This window comes from Vipera berus (assembly GCF_964194415.1).
Source record: "Vipera berus genome assembly, chromosome: 4".
NCBI classification, from domain to species: domain Eukaryota; kingdom Metazoa; phylum Chordata; class Lepidosauria; order Squamata; family Viperidae; genus Vipera; species Vipera berus.
Window position 1 is genome coordinate 55,151,571 of NC_138206.1, and position 14,736 is coordinate 55,166,306.

A 14,736-nucleotide genomic window follows, 5' to 3' on the forward strand; every position below is an offset into this window, starting at 1 on the left:
CCTGTGCCTAGATATATGCCTGCTATTTCCATGAAGAAAAAAACAAGGGTAGCATTAGTTACAACAAAAACAGAATAGTACTGGAAAACTACTCCTATATACAATTACTGCTACAAAATTATTTTACGCACAAAAAAGGAAAGATATTGAAATACCCACAATGGAGGAATAGCTGGTGAAAATGAGACTAGCAGAGACGGCAAAAGTAACTGGTTTGTTTAGAGAAACATAAAGTACTATATTTACTAGTGACTGGAAACCCCTTATGGACTTTTTGCTGAAAAATGGAGGGGTCCTGATGAAGTTACTCAGTTTTGATAAGGAAATATCTGCAAGGAAACAACCAAGCTCCGAGAGTAACAAGGGCCCCTCATTTGAATCCTGAACTACAAATAGTCTCCTCTATCGGTAGAAAAAAATGAATTTGTGACTTTTGGATTTGATGATTGGAAAAGGTAGATTATGGAAAAAAGGAAATTATGATGTAGCCTTAGAGAGGGTAAAATATAAATGCACTTATAATCGCTGTTAAGAAGATTGGAACTCACTTCTTTATAACTTTTTTATTCTTTCATTTTTTTCTATTTATTTTCATTTTTCCTTTCCTTTCCTATCTTTTTTCTTTAAATTTGTATTGTTTTTACCTTGTAAAACTTTTTAATAAAAGTGAGTAAAAAAGATACTATGTCCAAGGCAATACTTGTGATTATAGCAACCAGAGTAGAGCAAGAAGGCCAAAGTTTAGTCTAATATTTGAGAAATGTTATATTAAGCCTGAATATGGTTTATCTGGTTAAGGATCATAATTTCCGTCTTATTCCATACTCTAATGCAGTTAACAAACAATTCTGATCATGATACATTTAGCTAATTATATTAACTGGATATTGTTGCATTTTAAGGGTAACAATATAAACAAAGAAACTAATCTTTTCCTGATTTGCCTAACTGAGTCAAACAGACTGTTTATGCAATGTATTAAATTGACCAAGCCAGAAACCTTTGTGGTTTGTTAGCTGCTGCCACTTGCAGGGCTGGGCATCAGGCATACCTACTGATATTATGGCTAACTGTAATGTACTCATGTGTTGAATGTTTGTCTCTTTTCTAAAGAAAAGGGTGATTAACTACAAGCTGTAGGATAAAATGCCAGGCTGAGGCCCATTTCAGATATAATGATTTAGTTCTATTTAGTCCAATTTTGGATTTGACTCAATAAGCCAAACTTGGCTTATTGAATCAAGTCCAAACTGTGTGCTCATGCACTTTTTCCTGGCCCCTCCCCTTATTTGCTAGTTTATAACAAAGCTTTCTTGTTTTCTTAAACAGTAGATTTTTAAATGATGTTGAAAGCAACACAGTTTTTAAAGATGGGTTTTGAACTAATTACCTTCCCAATAACAAAAATTATTAGATGTCTATGGAGATTCTCAGTCACCCAGGTCATGGTTGTCCCAAACGTGCTTTTTCAACAGGCAACTTGACTTTGTTTTTCCTTTTGAAAAGCACCTTTGGGACTGCGAATATTAGGTACTGTTGTTGGCCTATAGTAAGGAATTATAATAAAGCAGGACAAAATTTGAAAAGAGCATGGATCATCTGATTAAATTTACTTAAGCTAAACTAATACATTTATTAGGTATTTAGAAACAGAAGTGAAGATGCTGTAAATAATTCATTATTCAAGTGAGTGACCAAGCAGCCTTAACTTAGAGGTAGTCCTTATCTTAGCAACTGTTTGAAGTTATATGCAGGAGAGAGACTAGCAGAGCCAGGGGGAGGAGACAAATGAGAACTTAGTCTAAAATCCCTAAGTGGGCACAAGAGGGTGAAGTCCAACATCCCCCCCCCCTTGTGAATCCCATTTAACCTTATCTTGTCTCACCATCACTAATGTTTTATTAACCGTAAAAATGATTATCATTTTGGCAGCTATGAAATACTTCTCCCATTCAATAATTTGGCCATTTGTAATTGAAATTTTTTGGAAGCACTACAAAAATTGTTTGCAAAAAAAAAAAAAAGATTGCTCTGGATGCAGCGCCTAGAAACATTTAACACCTTAAATTATTTTTAAGTGCTAATTCAGAAAGCTGGAATGTTTTTTATTTAAAAAGTTAGGAAAAATTATATTCCAGAATTTAATTTAATTTAATGTAAGGTCTAACTGACAGTATTTAACACTACTATAATCTATTGGGAAAGCCAACATAACTTGATCCTGGTAATTCTTCTTATTTAATATTTATTTAACATATTTACGTACAGTAGTTCATCTCCCAATTTAAAGACAACCACAAGTAAATAAAATTAAATAAAAATAGATAAAGCCCAAAAAAGCAGGAAAACAAACTTCATTTAATGTCACACAGCCATCCTTCAGGCTGTCTCTGGGATCCCCAAGGCTGGTGAAAAAAGCATGTTTTAAGGGGCACTTCTGGAAGAATAGGAGAAATGGGGCTAACTTCAGTGTGATGGGAATGATATTCCAGAGGGTGGAGAATATCAAATATTATTAGCACTAAAATAAGTTTAAAATTGAAATCACATCCAGCATACTAGTGTTCATATTTCTGAAGTTATCCAGATTAATAGTCTGACAGATAGATTTTTTATTTTAAAAAATAAGTATTAATTTAAATATTTAAATACCCTGAGGACACAGAGAAACCTCCAAATGCCCCAATGACTCTCAAAAAGAATGCAAATGACCAGCTAGCTGTCTGCAAGGAATATAAGTCCTTCCATTCCCCACCATCCAGTCAGAGCTGAAGAAGCTTCTTGGATGAGAAGCAAAACATCTTCAAAGAAAAACAAGGAAGTCCAGTTGCCTCCTAAAAAAGTACCTTTGACTGAGAATCTCCATAGACATTAATTTAAGTAAGTCTTCTCTAACTTTTAAACATTTCTGTTCTATTTGCTTTTTTAGAAACTATTTTTTACAATTATTTTTTTTAAACAGAATCAATGATTTTCTAATATTTTAGATCACACACTATTATATAATTATGAAAGCTCATTTTATCCACGTGTAAATGTAAACAAATATTTGTTTTACTTATGTTAATTGTTTCACTACTGAAACATAATGCTGTTATATTTACAGCAAGGTTTTGGAGCCAAATATTTATAAACTAATTTATCAAGCCAAGTTTTAGGAGGCTCTGGGAAGATCAAGATCAAAGACTATTCAATTTCACTAAAACATTTACACTAACATTTTTTCTAATACGCTTGGAATTATATATAAATCTATGTAGAAGGCTGCTAACGCAGCTTATTTTTTAATACTACCATCTTCTCCTGAATATTTTAAAACATCCTTGAACATCAAGAAAGAGATGCAAGGGGTTACAGTAAAAAGAGACTTCAGAAAAAAAGCTAAAATTGATACTTTTGATTCTTATCTGTCCCTCATGAGTTCATATTGTCTCTTTACTGCCACCTCATTACAAAACCCACAGTAAAAGATCTTTTTGAAGGGTATTGTAAAGTTGTGGATGGGTAAGAATGTCTATTGCATAAGCAAATTTCCTATTGTACAACTTTGAATCCGTTCAAAGTTCTGTTCATACAGAGGTCAAAAACACATTTTCCCCTTTTTCTTCAGGCAAATAAATATCAGGATGCAAACAATCAAGAATCAGTTATTGATAATCCATGAAACTTTAAATGCAGTCTTCTTCAAAACATCTATTGCTCCATAATAATAAATTGTTAACTATTTTGTTCATGTATACTTTAAAAACAGTTTTTATATGAAATGTACTATAATATTCTCAGTTGTTTTTTTTTAAAAAAATTTCATGTCAGAAATAAGGTTCCTTGCACAGGCAGATTTCTTGGTCATCCACAAATTTATACAATACTGCAAGTCACATAACTAAATGTTTAAAAAAATACTTCCAGTCAGTGTAATGACTTGTTTTTTGATACAAACAAGCACATTTTACAGGATTCCTTATTGTGGACAACTATGTGACCATAAATTTTTATTTAATAGACTGAAATAGTGCTTCTTTCATCTTTACTTTAATAGCAATTAATTTCACTGATTTAAACAGGTTATCCTTCAAGCCATTCATCCTAGCACTTGATTTATTCCTTAAATTATTCCTAAACTTCCAAACATTGCAATATTCTAATTATATGCTTAGAGACCACGAGGAGAACCATAGAGGTTACGGAAGCTATCTGACAAATCTTATTTCTTGTAAATTATAGAAATTGTGCTTTCGATATCTCAACAGCCATGACAAAAACAGCTTTGAAGGCATTATTCCACAAAGATAATCTTAATGAATTGAAAGTATTCCAAAGTCATCAAGCATTATTGATAAAGCTGAGTTATTTAATATTTAAATAAATTTAATTAATTCTGTACACCTTAATTTATAAGGACTAATAAAGGTGCTACTTAGTTTGCTTGTTAGTTGTACATGTAAATATATGCCAACAATAATAGAGCTTGTATAATAATATGTGATACATCAAAACAGGCCATCTGGAGAACTAATGAATAATCAAGGGACTCCAAATTAAACTATAGAATTTTTCTTAGAATCTTTAGGACAACACTGTCAAGTTCAATCTAATCATTTAGACTCCAGAATCAATTTTTCAAACTTTATGACAGGTCTAATAGCTCCCACCTGTTTCTCTCGTTTGACTTTTGACTGGCAAGTTACCAGCTAGGGTGGAAATATAGACAAAGAACCCTATTACACTCTGGCTGTTTCTCTACTGTGAGATCACTCAGCCATTAAATTAGTTCCAGCCCACTTTTGCTAAGTCTTAATTTTGAAAGATTTATAGTGTTAGAGGACTGGGATGGAAGATCTTATGTTCAACTTGTAAAAAGATTTGGAGGCATATTATGCATAGCTATAATATAGGTAATTTAATATTAAATATCTATCTCAAACTCAAGTAAAATATCTTATTACAATATTTATTAATTTATATATGTTAGTTATTGAATGACATCAGCTTAAAGAGAACATTATGTTTATATCATAAATAATTGCTTACAATTTAATTAGGAAACAATTGTATTTGTTTTTTAAAGATTTATAAGTTATTTAGAGTGTTACAAGGCAGTGTACCTTACTTTAGTAAAGCACACTGAAATAAAATATTTTTGTGACATAAAATATTTTTAAAGAAATATGCTTATTTTTAGCAAGTCAGTTCTACTAATTTATATAGGCTACAATCTTACATCAATATTATATGTGAACTGATAATTCACTGAAACAAGGTAAGTATGCTAGTGTGTTTCAAAAATTTCATTCCATACGATTATAAATTATAAAGATAGTTTATACTTATACTTGATACTAATAGTACTGCAAGCCTTGGGTTCATATACTCTCTGGCTCTTTTAATTTTGACTTAGTTTAAGGAGTATAAATTTAGAAGCTTTTCTTTCTGTTTTAGATTAATTAGAGCTTGCTAGAACATACTATATTTAATTTTAAGCACATTTAAAACAAACAATTTTTCACAAGTTTTGAAAACTGACTTATTTTTATTCTATATTATTTAAAAATTAACTATAGTTTAGTGTTTGGGTATAATGCTTAGTGGCTTAAGGTTAAAAGTAAAAAGGCAAAGTATAATCCCCTCGACAGAATAAATAAACTATGTTTAAAAGTTGATAGTACTTTCAAAGTCGCAGGTGTCCTGATGGTCAAAGAAAACAACAAATAAAATCCAACAGCCAAATTAAAGGGCACAAAGCAGCAAGACACTTTACTAGCAATATTTAAACCACTTCAACAAAAAAAATAAAGTTAACTTATAAATAGATAAAATGCAAATATATGAACATATCAGTCATGATAATTCAAATGAATATACCATTCAAGAGTGTTTCATATAACTAGTGACTTAACAAGTTGTCTAGGATATATTTAATTAGTTATTATAAATTAATCAGTTACTAGGGCATAATTGAGATATATTTTACTTTTGAACTAGTTCAAGCAAATTAAAAAGTGTATTCTTTTCTTTTGGTTCTACTGTAGTCCCCCGTGGTAATAAAACAAATAAGTATTTTAAAAATCAGAAAATGTTTTTCTTAGAGAATCAATTCCTTAGGAACAAAATAGTATAAATATAAAACAATAAGTGGGCCTATTAAGCCAAAAAACCAAGTCATATACATTATTATCCTTACATATTTTGACCAAGTACATTTTGAATAAAAACAATTTAGTACTGTTTTTAGAAATAGGTAACATAGCCATACATGCCCTCTTTAAAATTATTTCACACATTTTTAGTTATTTTTATCAATATTAACAGTTACCTGCATCTATAAAGTTGCTATTTTACAGAATAATGACTTTGTATAAAAACATAAGATTAACCCATTTACAATAAAAGTTAAAGTAAACAGACTTGTTTACCCTACTTATTAATAATCAATAATTACAGCCATGTTTTGATGTATCTTGGCTTTTCTGCTGCAGATATTTAAATAATCAAGACTTCTATTGCATCTCAGCATTACAATAAAAATCTGTATATCACTGGAAGAGAATATTTGTAATTTAGGGTTGAACTATGGGGTCCCTGGTGCTCTCTGAGCTTGGCTGTCTTCTTGCAGACATTTCATTACCAAGCTAGACAACATCAAAAAACAAACTTGGGTTGCATGATAGGTTTATGAGATTTTTATAGATTTCCTTTCTGCATTTTTTATTTTTAGTGCTCTGCTCCAGATTGTCTAAATAATCCTGATAGCTTTCCCAAGCCATTTCCTTCCATTCTTGTAGTGCTGTGTTCAATTATTCTTTTAGCATTAACACTTAGACCAGGGGTGTCAAACTCGCAATGTCACGTGATGTGTCGTGACTTTTTTGCCATTGCCAGCAATGGGGTGGGCGCAGTTTCGCTATGATGCATCTGGCCTGTGGGCCGGCAGTTTGACACCCCTGACTTAGACTTACATACCACTTCATAGTGCTTTACAGTCCCCTCTAAGCAGCTTACAGAGTTAGCATATTGCCCCCAACAAACTGGTCCCTCATTTTACCGACCAAGGAAAGATGATAAGCTGAGTCAACCTTGAGTCAGTCAGGATCAAACTGCTGGCAGTAGAATTCAAAGTTAGCTTGCAATATTGCCTTCTAACCACTGTGCCACCACAGCTTTTTATCAGCAACACTGGGGAGCTAAATAAGATAAAATGAGGGTCTCAGCACCTAGACTGAAGTGCTATCCTTTCTGAGGTGTACTGGTATCATATGCACATATTTTGTGTGTGTGTGTGCGCGCACGGCCGTGTCTTTGATCATGCTGCTGCAATCATCACCTGATTTCCTGATTCTCCTATGGATGCTGCTGCTCTAAATTAGTCCTCAGTTATTTAAGAGCCAAAGCTCTTAATTATTTGCAAGGACTTCCCCCCACATTTTAAAAACTTTAGATGCCAATCTTCAGTTTGAAATTACGGATGATGTGAGCACTTTTTTATTTTATACATTATACCTCAGCCACTCCTTTATGAGTAAGTGGCATTTATATTTAATAGAATGTTGTATTTGTTAACTAACTTGGTCACTTAGAGAATCTGTAGAAAAAAAATCTTTACCATTATATCAAAGGTCAAATGGAATAGTAAATAGGTTATTTCTACAGACTTATAGGGAGTTAAGAGAATTCAACTATGAATTCAACATTCAACGGTGCTCTTATCCATACACAGAATGCAAGATGATAATCATGCATCATAAACTACGGTGGCATGGCTAGTAAATCTCTGCCCTTCATTTCCAGGCAACCAAATAAACATGCGTTCTAATTATCTTATGCACTTCAGGACAGCTTTCAGCATAACAAATAATATATATTTTAATATAAATGAATCACAAAACATATATTATGAGAAAACTGGAATTAGGTATTAAAACAGCAACATGCAAAATATCCAGTTGCCTGTCAGCTTAGTTGGACTGTACTATGAAAGGGTTTATCCTGAAAACTGTATGATGCACATTCACAATTACAGCACTTTAATTGTATTTGACCAATCAGAAATATATCCAATCATACTAACAAAAAGTCAAAGAAACTTAGTACAAGCAGTAAAGATTAGAAAAACATAGCTGACATGTCACATCTTCTAAAAGCAATAAAAGTAGATAGGCGATCCATTCAGTCAAAATTACTATGATCACAATTGGAAGAAATTACAAAATTACAAGATAAAAAACAACTTGGATGAAATAGATAAAGGTTATCTTCTAATCAGTTTGTCTGAAATATTATTTGATCACTCATATTCATTTGGACAATATCAACCACTATTGTGTTATTTGAAAAAGTGAATTTTTTATGGATTGCCACTTGATATTGTTTTATGAATTGCAATGAATTTTAAGCATAGTATCAATATCAGAAATAGAAAAATAACATAGCAAAGTGGTTATTGCTAAAAATGGTAACGATACACGACAGTTCAGTTTAAATTTTCTAGCAAGCTTTTGCAGTTTCTTACCAGACTTATTTTCAATAAACTAAGAGAATGAAAAGTTCAAAAGAAAAGTCCTACGGGAGAAGGGCGGTATATAAGTCTAATAAACTAAAATACTGCATATTGTTTTTGCCAAGTCTCTCTCTCTCTCTTTTTCATACTGAAATTAATGTTATTGCAATCTCTTACCCATCAAGAAGATTCATTGTAGTTGATGTAACTTCAGAAAACAAGACTATTTTCCCCAAGATTCTGGTATCAAGATTTTGTTTATATCTCTCAAAACAAAAATTTTCAGATGAGAATGCTTCCATATCAGTAACTACAGGAATGAGCAAAGGCGTTATTTCCATATTTTCCGTGCAAGTTGAAACAAACTTAAGAGACACCTTGCTGGATGTGATTAATCCTTCTGTGATTTCTTTTCTTCGGAGCCATTCTAAAAAAGTATTGTGGAGAACCTGTTGATATAAAATAAAATTACAAGACAATATAAAATACACATATCAAAACTAAGAATTCATTTCTGTTCTCCAAAAGGATGTGAACTCACATTAACTTCCTAATAAGTATTTGATATCTATGTTTAATTTTGGAAAGGATTTGGTCCACCTGATAAATTGGGATCTACTTCCTTTAGACTTAAATATATAATACAATTATTAAAATGGGTTTTGTAATTTCCACTGATAATACTTAGAATTCTATATTCTCAAAAATATTTCTAAATGTATGGAAATAAATGCTAAATATTTGAGAAAATATTGATTTGCGTTTATAGGTGGATTATCATCTATTAATTTTTGGAGATAAAATTAATGTTATTAAAATGAATATTGTCCTTCATCTGACATGTTTTGAAAGGCATTCCAATGTTACTTCCAAATAAAATCTTACTGTTATATGGATTTATATTCAAAGAGTCTGGAATATAACTGTCTTTGAGTACGTCTGTGAGGAAGATGGGTGGTTCAAAAATGTGATAAATAAAATTAAAATATAAGCCACCTATGGTTATTGAAAGTGAGTGGGTGGCCATATAAATTATATATAAATAAATTCCATATAATTAAATAAATAAAAATGGATGGTTACCAAAATAATTATTTTGAGAAAATGAAAAAAGATTAGATTTAGGAAATGTATAATTTGTTATGAAAAAGGAGCATGTTTCTCTTTCATGATTCTTTATAACAGTAGTTAATATTAACAGTAGTTAATAATAGAGTATTACAAGATATTTGTAATATCAATTTTTTGTAAACCAGTTAAGTGACATATTTAGATGCTTACTATTTCTTTTCTTTTTTCTGTTTATTAGTTGTACTGTGTATTACATTGTTTATCCTTTGAACTGTTGTTTATCTTGTAATTTTGTTATTTATTTTATTAGACTTATATACCGCCCTTCTCCCGTAGGACTCAGGGCGGTTCACAAGGTTTTTTAAAAACAATACAACAAATTACAAAAATTAAAAACAATTAAAATGATTACATTAACCTTGAAATAAAACCCCAATTACAATTAAAATACAATTAAAACCCCAGTTAATACTCTCAGTCCAGGCCAGAAAGCTCAAAGAGCCAGGTCTTCAGGTCCCGGCGGAATGAGCGAAGGTCAGGGGCAGTCCTAAGCTCTACAGGTAGCTGGTTCCAAAGGGCCGGCGCACCCACAGAGAATGCCCTCCCCCTGGGTATTGTCCGCCGGCAATCTTTTACTGGCGGTACCCTGAGAAGAACCTCCCTGTGGGAGCGCACAAGACGAAGGGAGCTTGATGCTGGCAGCAGGTGTTCCTTCAGATATCCCGGACCCAAGCCATTTAGGGCTTTATAGGTCATCACCAGCACCTTGAATCTCACCTGGAGGGCAACCGGAAGCCAATGCAGCTCGCGGAGTAGAGGTGTTACATGGGAGTATCGGGAAACCCCCATCACAACCCGCGCGGCTGCATTCTGCACCAGCTGAAGCCTCCAAGTGGCCCTCAAGGGTAGCCCCATGTAGAGAGCATTGCAGTAGTCCAATCGGGAGGTCACGAGCGCATGAGTGACTGTGCGCAGGGCATCTCGGTCCAGGTAGGGCCGCAACTGGCGTACCAGGCGAACCTGGGCAAAGGCCCCCCTGGTCACGGCTCCTATATGGTCTTCAAAACTGAGCCGTGAATCCAGGAGGACGCCCAAGTTGCAAGCCCTATCGACGTGGGGTAACACCTCACCCCCCATCATTAAAGATGGAATGGACTGGTTAGTCCGAGATGCCGGTATGCACAGCCACTCAGTCTTGGCAGGATTGAAACGAAGCCTGTTTCTCCCCATCCAGACCTGAACCGCCTCCAGGCAATGGGACATCACAGCGAGGGCATCACTGGGTTGGTTCGGGGTGGAGAAAAGAAGTTGGGTATCATCAGCGTACTGATGATACCCCACCCCGAAACCACGAATGATCTCGCCCAGCAGCTTCATATAGATGTTGAATAGGAGGGGAGAGAGAACCGACCCCTGAGGAACTCCACAAACGAGAGGCCTCGGGGCAGACCTCTGCCCTCCCATCAACACCGATTGCGAGTGGCCCAGGAGATAGGAGGAGAACCACTGCAAGACAGTGCCTCCCACTCCCAACCCCAATTACAATAAAATTAAATTACTGAGTCATGGTGGCGCAGTGGTTAGAATGCAGTATTGCACACTAACTGTGCTCACAGCCATGAATTTGTTCCTGACCAGCTCAAGGTTGACTCAACCTTCCATCCTTTTCTGGTGGCAAAATGAGAAACCAGATTGTTGGGGAAAATATGCTGACATTTGTAAATCACTCAGAGTTCTGAAAAGCATTATTGAGCAGTATATAAGTTTAAGTGCTATTGCTATTGGTAAAATAAAATGCACTAAAAATAACATATGTACGTTTAGAAAAATAATAATCCAAACACAAAATGGTGGTTTGGATTATTATGACTTCCAGTGCAGTTTTTATCACCATGGTAACTAATATCTTTAGTTTACAAGAACATTGACAAGGATCTATAACACTTAGCAGATACGTTAATTGTACTGTGGGAAGTCAACCCCCCCCGAAAGAAATATTTTTGGAAATGTTAAAAAGGCAGAATATATTCCCCCAAAGGAATAATGGAGAAGATCTTTAAAAAGGCAGAAACTTCTCCCCGACTTAGCCAGACAACTCAGCAGAAACCAGCTTTTAGAAATGCAAATGTAAAAATTATATCAGAAAGGTTGGAGCCTTCAAGCTAGAAACTGAAGAGATTAGGACTCTTAAAATCTACACACCCCACCCAAATTCTAAGGACAGGAGACATAATAGGATTAACCCATCAATACCAAAAAGGCAGACTCAGACTCAGGTCAAAGTACATGACACAGGAAATCTAAGGCCTCAAACAGGAACAGGAAACAACCTCAAGAGCCCCAGAAGGTATAAAAGCCCACCACTCTGCTCCATGTAGTCAGTTTTTCCAGAGCCATCTTTCTGTCTGGCTCTCCTCTTCAATAAACTACAAGCTTCTTTCTAAAGCAGTCTCCATGTTGTTTATTCCTGGCTTGCACTGGATCCTGATGAAGATTTTTCTTTCAACAATTTGGCACCTAGGATGGAACTCCAAGCTAAACTCTACAATGGACTGAGACTGGTAAACCCCATCTTGCCGGCAGCAGATCCCTTGTGTCTGTGGATGGGTTTCCCAGGCCCTGCCCATCTGGAGCAAGGATAGTAAAGGGAGTTTTGAGTTTGAGCTCAAGGGCTGCTTTGGAAAGAAAGTGAGTACCTCTAAATTTTAACTTTAAAGCCCAGGGGAAATGTGTGTATGTCTGAGTGTGTGAGTGAGAAGCCCCTTTTCCCAATCATAGTTGGATCTTGCTTCCAATGGTCTTTCCTAACTGCAGAAAGGATCTGTTCAAGCAACAGACTCTGGAAAGCATGGGGGGTTGGCCAGAGCGCAGGAATGTTTGTTAGGGAAAAGGGAGAGGCTGTATGAGATGGAATGGAAAAGTAAATGAAAGAATTGGATTTGGGCAACCAGCTGGTAAGGTTGTGTAAGCAAAGCTGTGAAAAAAGGAGGGGTCTGTACCTCTGGGAAGCAAGCAGAGGTCCTCCCGGACTCTACTGAGTCTGAAAACTGAGTCAGTAAAAGGAAAAGGCCAGGGAAGGAGGAGTGGAGTCCTCCCAGATCCCTTTTTGGTCCGAAAACTGACGGCGGAGTTCCCTTGGGAGGAGGGAAGCAGAGTCCTCCCAGATCCTTTTTGGTTTGAAAACTGAGACGGGAGACGAGGGTTTCACTAGGAAGCCCAAGATTTGCCTGGACTCAGCAGAGCCAAATTGAATCCCTATATCGCAAATAGGGAAACATGGAATGCTCTAGCTTGAGGACAGGGTAGGCTCCCCATTGGAAGACTTGCTTGATGCCTGGGATAAGAGGCAGTTGCCTGTCCAGGCAGTTATGAAAAATGATGGAGGGAAATTTGTGAAGAATAGGCTTTGTCCATGGCTTTGCTGGGAAACCAATTTGACTAAACAAAGGTACTTAAAAGGAAAAGGACAATAAAATATAGGAACAGTGATTTTTTGTCTCTTTCTCTCTCTCTATGCAACCACGTGTTATGTTTAAGATTTGTGCCTTCCCTAATTTAACTGAGATTTATGATGGGAATGACCAGGATGTGTAAAACTAAGAATTCTGTTTCCCTTTTCTGTTCTCTTTTCCTTGTCTTTGTGTATGTGTGTCAAAGTCTTTGTGTATGAGGTAAATGTAACTGTTAATTGTCTCTAATCCAAAGAGAAAAGAATTTTAAAACTCTGCTAGAAATTCTGCTTAAAATAAGCCAACAAAAGGAAAATACCCTCATCACTCTTTTTGCCTGGCCAGCAAAGAGGGTAAAGAGAAATATTCTCTCTCTCTCTCTCTCTCTCTAAGCTCATCTCCTGGAAAAGTTTCGTTCTTCCTTTTCTGTATGCATTGTAAATGGGTTTTATCTATCGTTTTCTTGAAACGTGAGGTGTGTCTAGCTACAAGAGCCTCATGAGCTCAAGTTTGCTTGTGTACAGAAATAATCTTCTTCTTAAGTTTCTTTTCTTATCCTATCACTAATCAGTGAAACTAGTATGGAACTAATCCTGGAACACATAAGCATTTATTTTCAATCTCTAATGTGGTATTTTTATCTAAATTGTGCATTGGTAATGCTGGGCAAAATGCTGATATGATGTTTAAATATTTTGAAAACACATATAAAAGGTAGATTCTCCTGCACCTGGCAAATTGCACACCTTAAAATATTAGGCTTTTAAAATTACTTGGAGCTTTCAGCATTCTCCAGCTGCCCAGCATTTTCAAGTCACAAGTCCTTAAGTCCTCTTTAACATGTTGCAAATGTTCAGTTTCAGAAATGAGACTTTTCATTTTTTTTGTTGTTCTCTTATCAGAATCCAGCCTCTCTTTTGTCTTCATCTGTGGTGTCCCCATTTTGTCTGCTTATCTGTTTCTTTAACAACTTCAGTAATGTCTTTTCAAACTCTGTCTGCAAGCTACTCCCCCCCCCCCCCGCATCAATCCCACTTCTCCATTTCTTATCTTCTGTTCTCCATGCCTTTGTCTGATCAGCAAAACCTCTCTTGGGAGAGTCCACCCAGAAAAGGGGAAGGAGATCTTGTTCTCATGTCTTTTAGCCCTGCACAGATGACTCAGTAACCTTTTGGAAGCAGAGCACAATGACCCAGATGCTGCCTCCATCCATTTAAGCTACAGAATTGGGTTTGAATCCAGCCATCCACTAGAAAGCCACTATGCCAAGGGCCGGCAAGCTGAAACAGTGAAAGAGCCACTCGGAACCGGTTCCCTCACAAAAGAAAAAACTGGGAGCCACAAAGAAGGGTGCATATGCACGCGCATGTGCACACATGCACAAAACAACAGGCTCCAACTCTTCCCCCCCCAGGAACCAAGAGGTTTGTGGACTGGTTTTCATGCCGCCTTCCAGCTGCTGCCACTACAGCTACAAACTGGAAAGGGCGATTTGTAGCTTCAGAAGCCCCCCAAGCAGGAAAGCGTGTCCCGATAAAGCCTTTTCCTACCAGGCTTTGCTGCAAAACCCCACATCGTCCAGGGCCCCCATGATCGCCCAGAAGTGACCCAACAAACAGCACACCTTTCTCGGCCCGCAAAACGCAAGCGCAGCAAATGCCCTCTCCAAAGGGAACCGGGAACCCTTCCGCTCCCTAAACCCAACGATTGGCGAATGGTGTT

The 14,736-nt window shown here is 35.9% G+C and overlaps 1 protein-coding gene across 1 annotated transcript in view; it reads right to left on the reverse strand.

Moving 5' to 3' along the window:
- The window catches only part of HLCS (holocarboxylase synthetase), an 81,604-nt gene that overhangs the window by 41,795 nt on the left and 25,073 nt on the right, over positions 1 to 14,736 (reverse strand). The window contains exon 6 of the mRNA XM_081327531.1: positions 8,672 to 8,943. Within this exon, the coding sequence (XP_081183657.1) occupies positions 8,672 to 8,943 (272 nt within the window). The remainder of the gene's footprint in view (positions 1 to 8,671; positions 8,944 to 14,736) is intronic.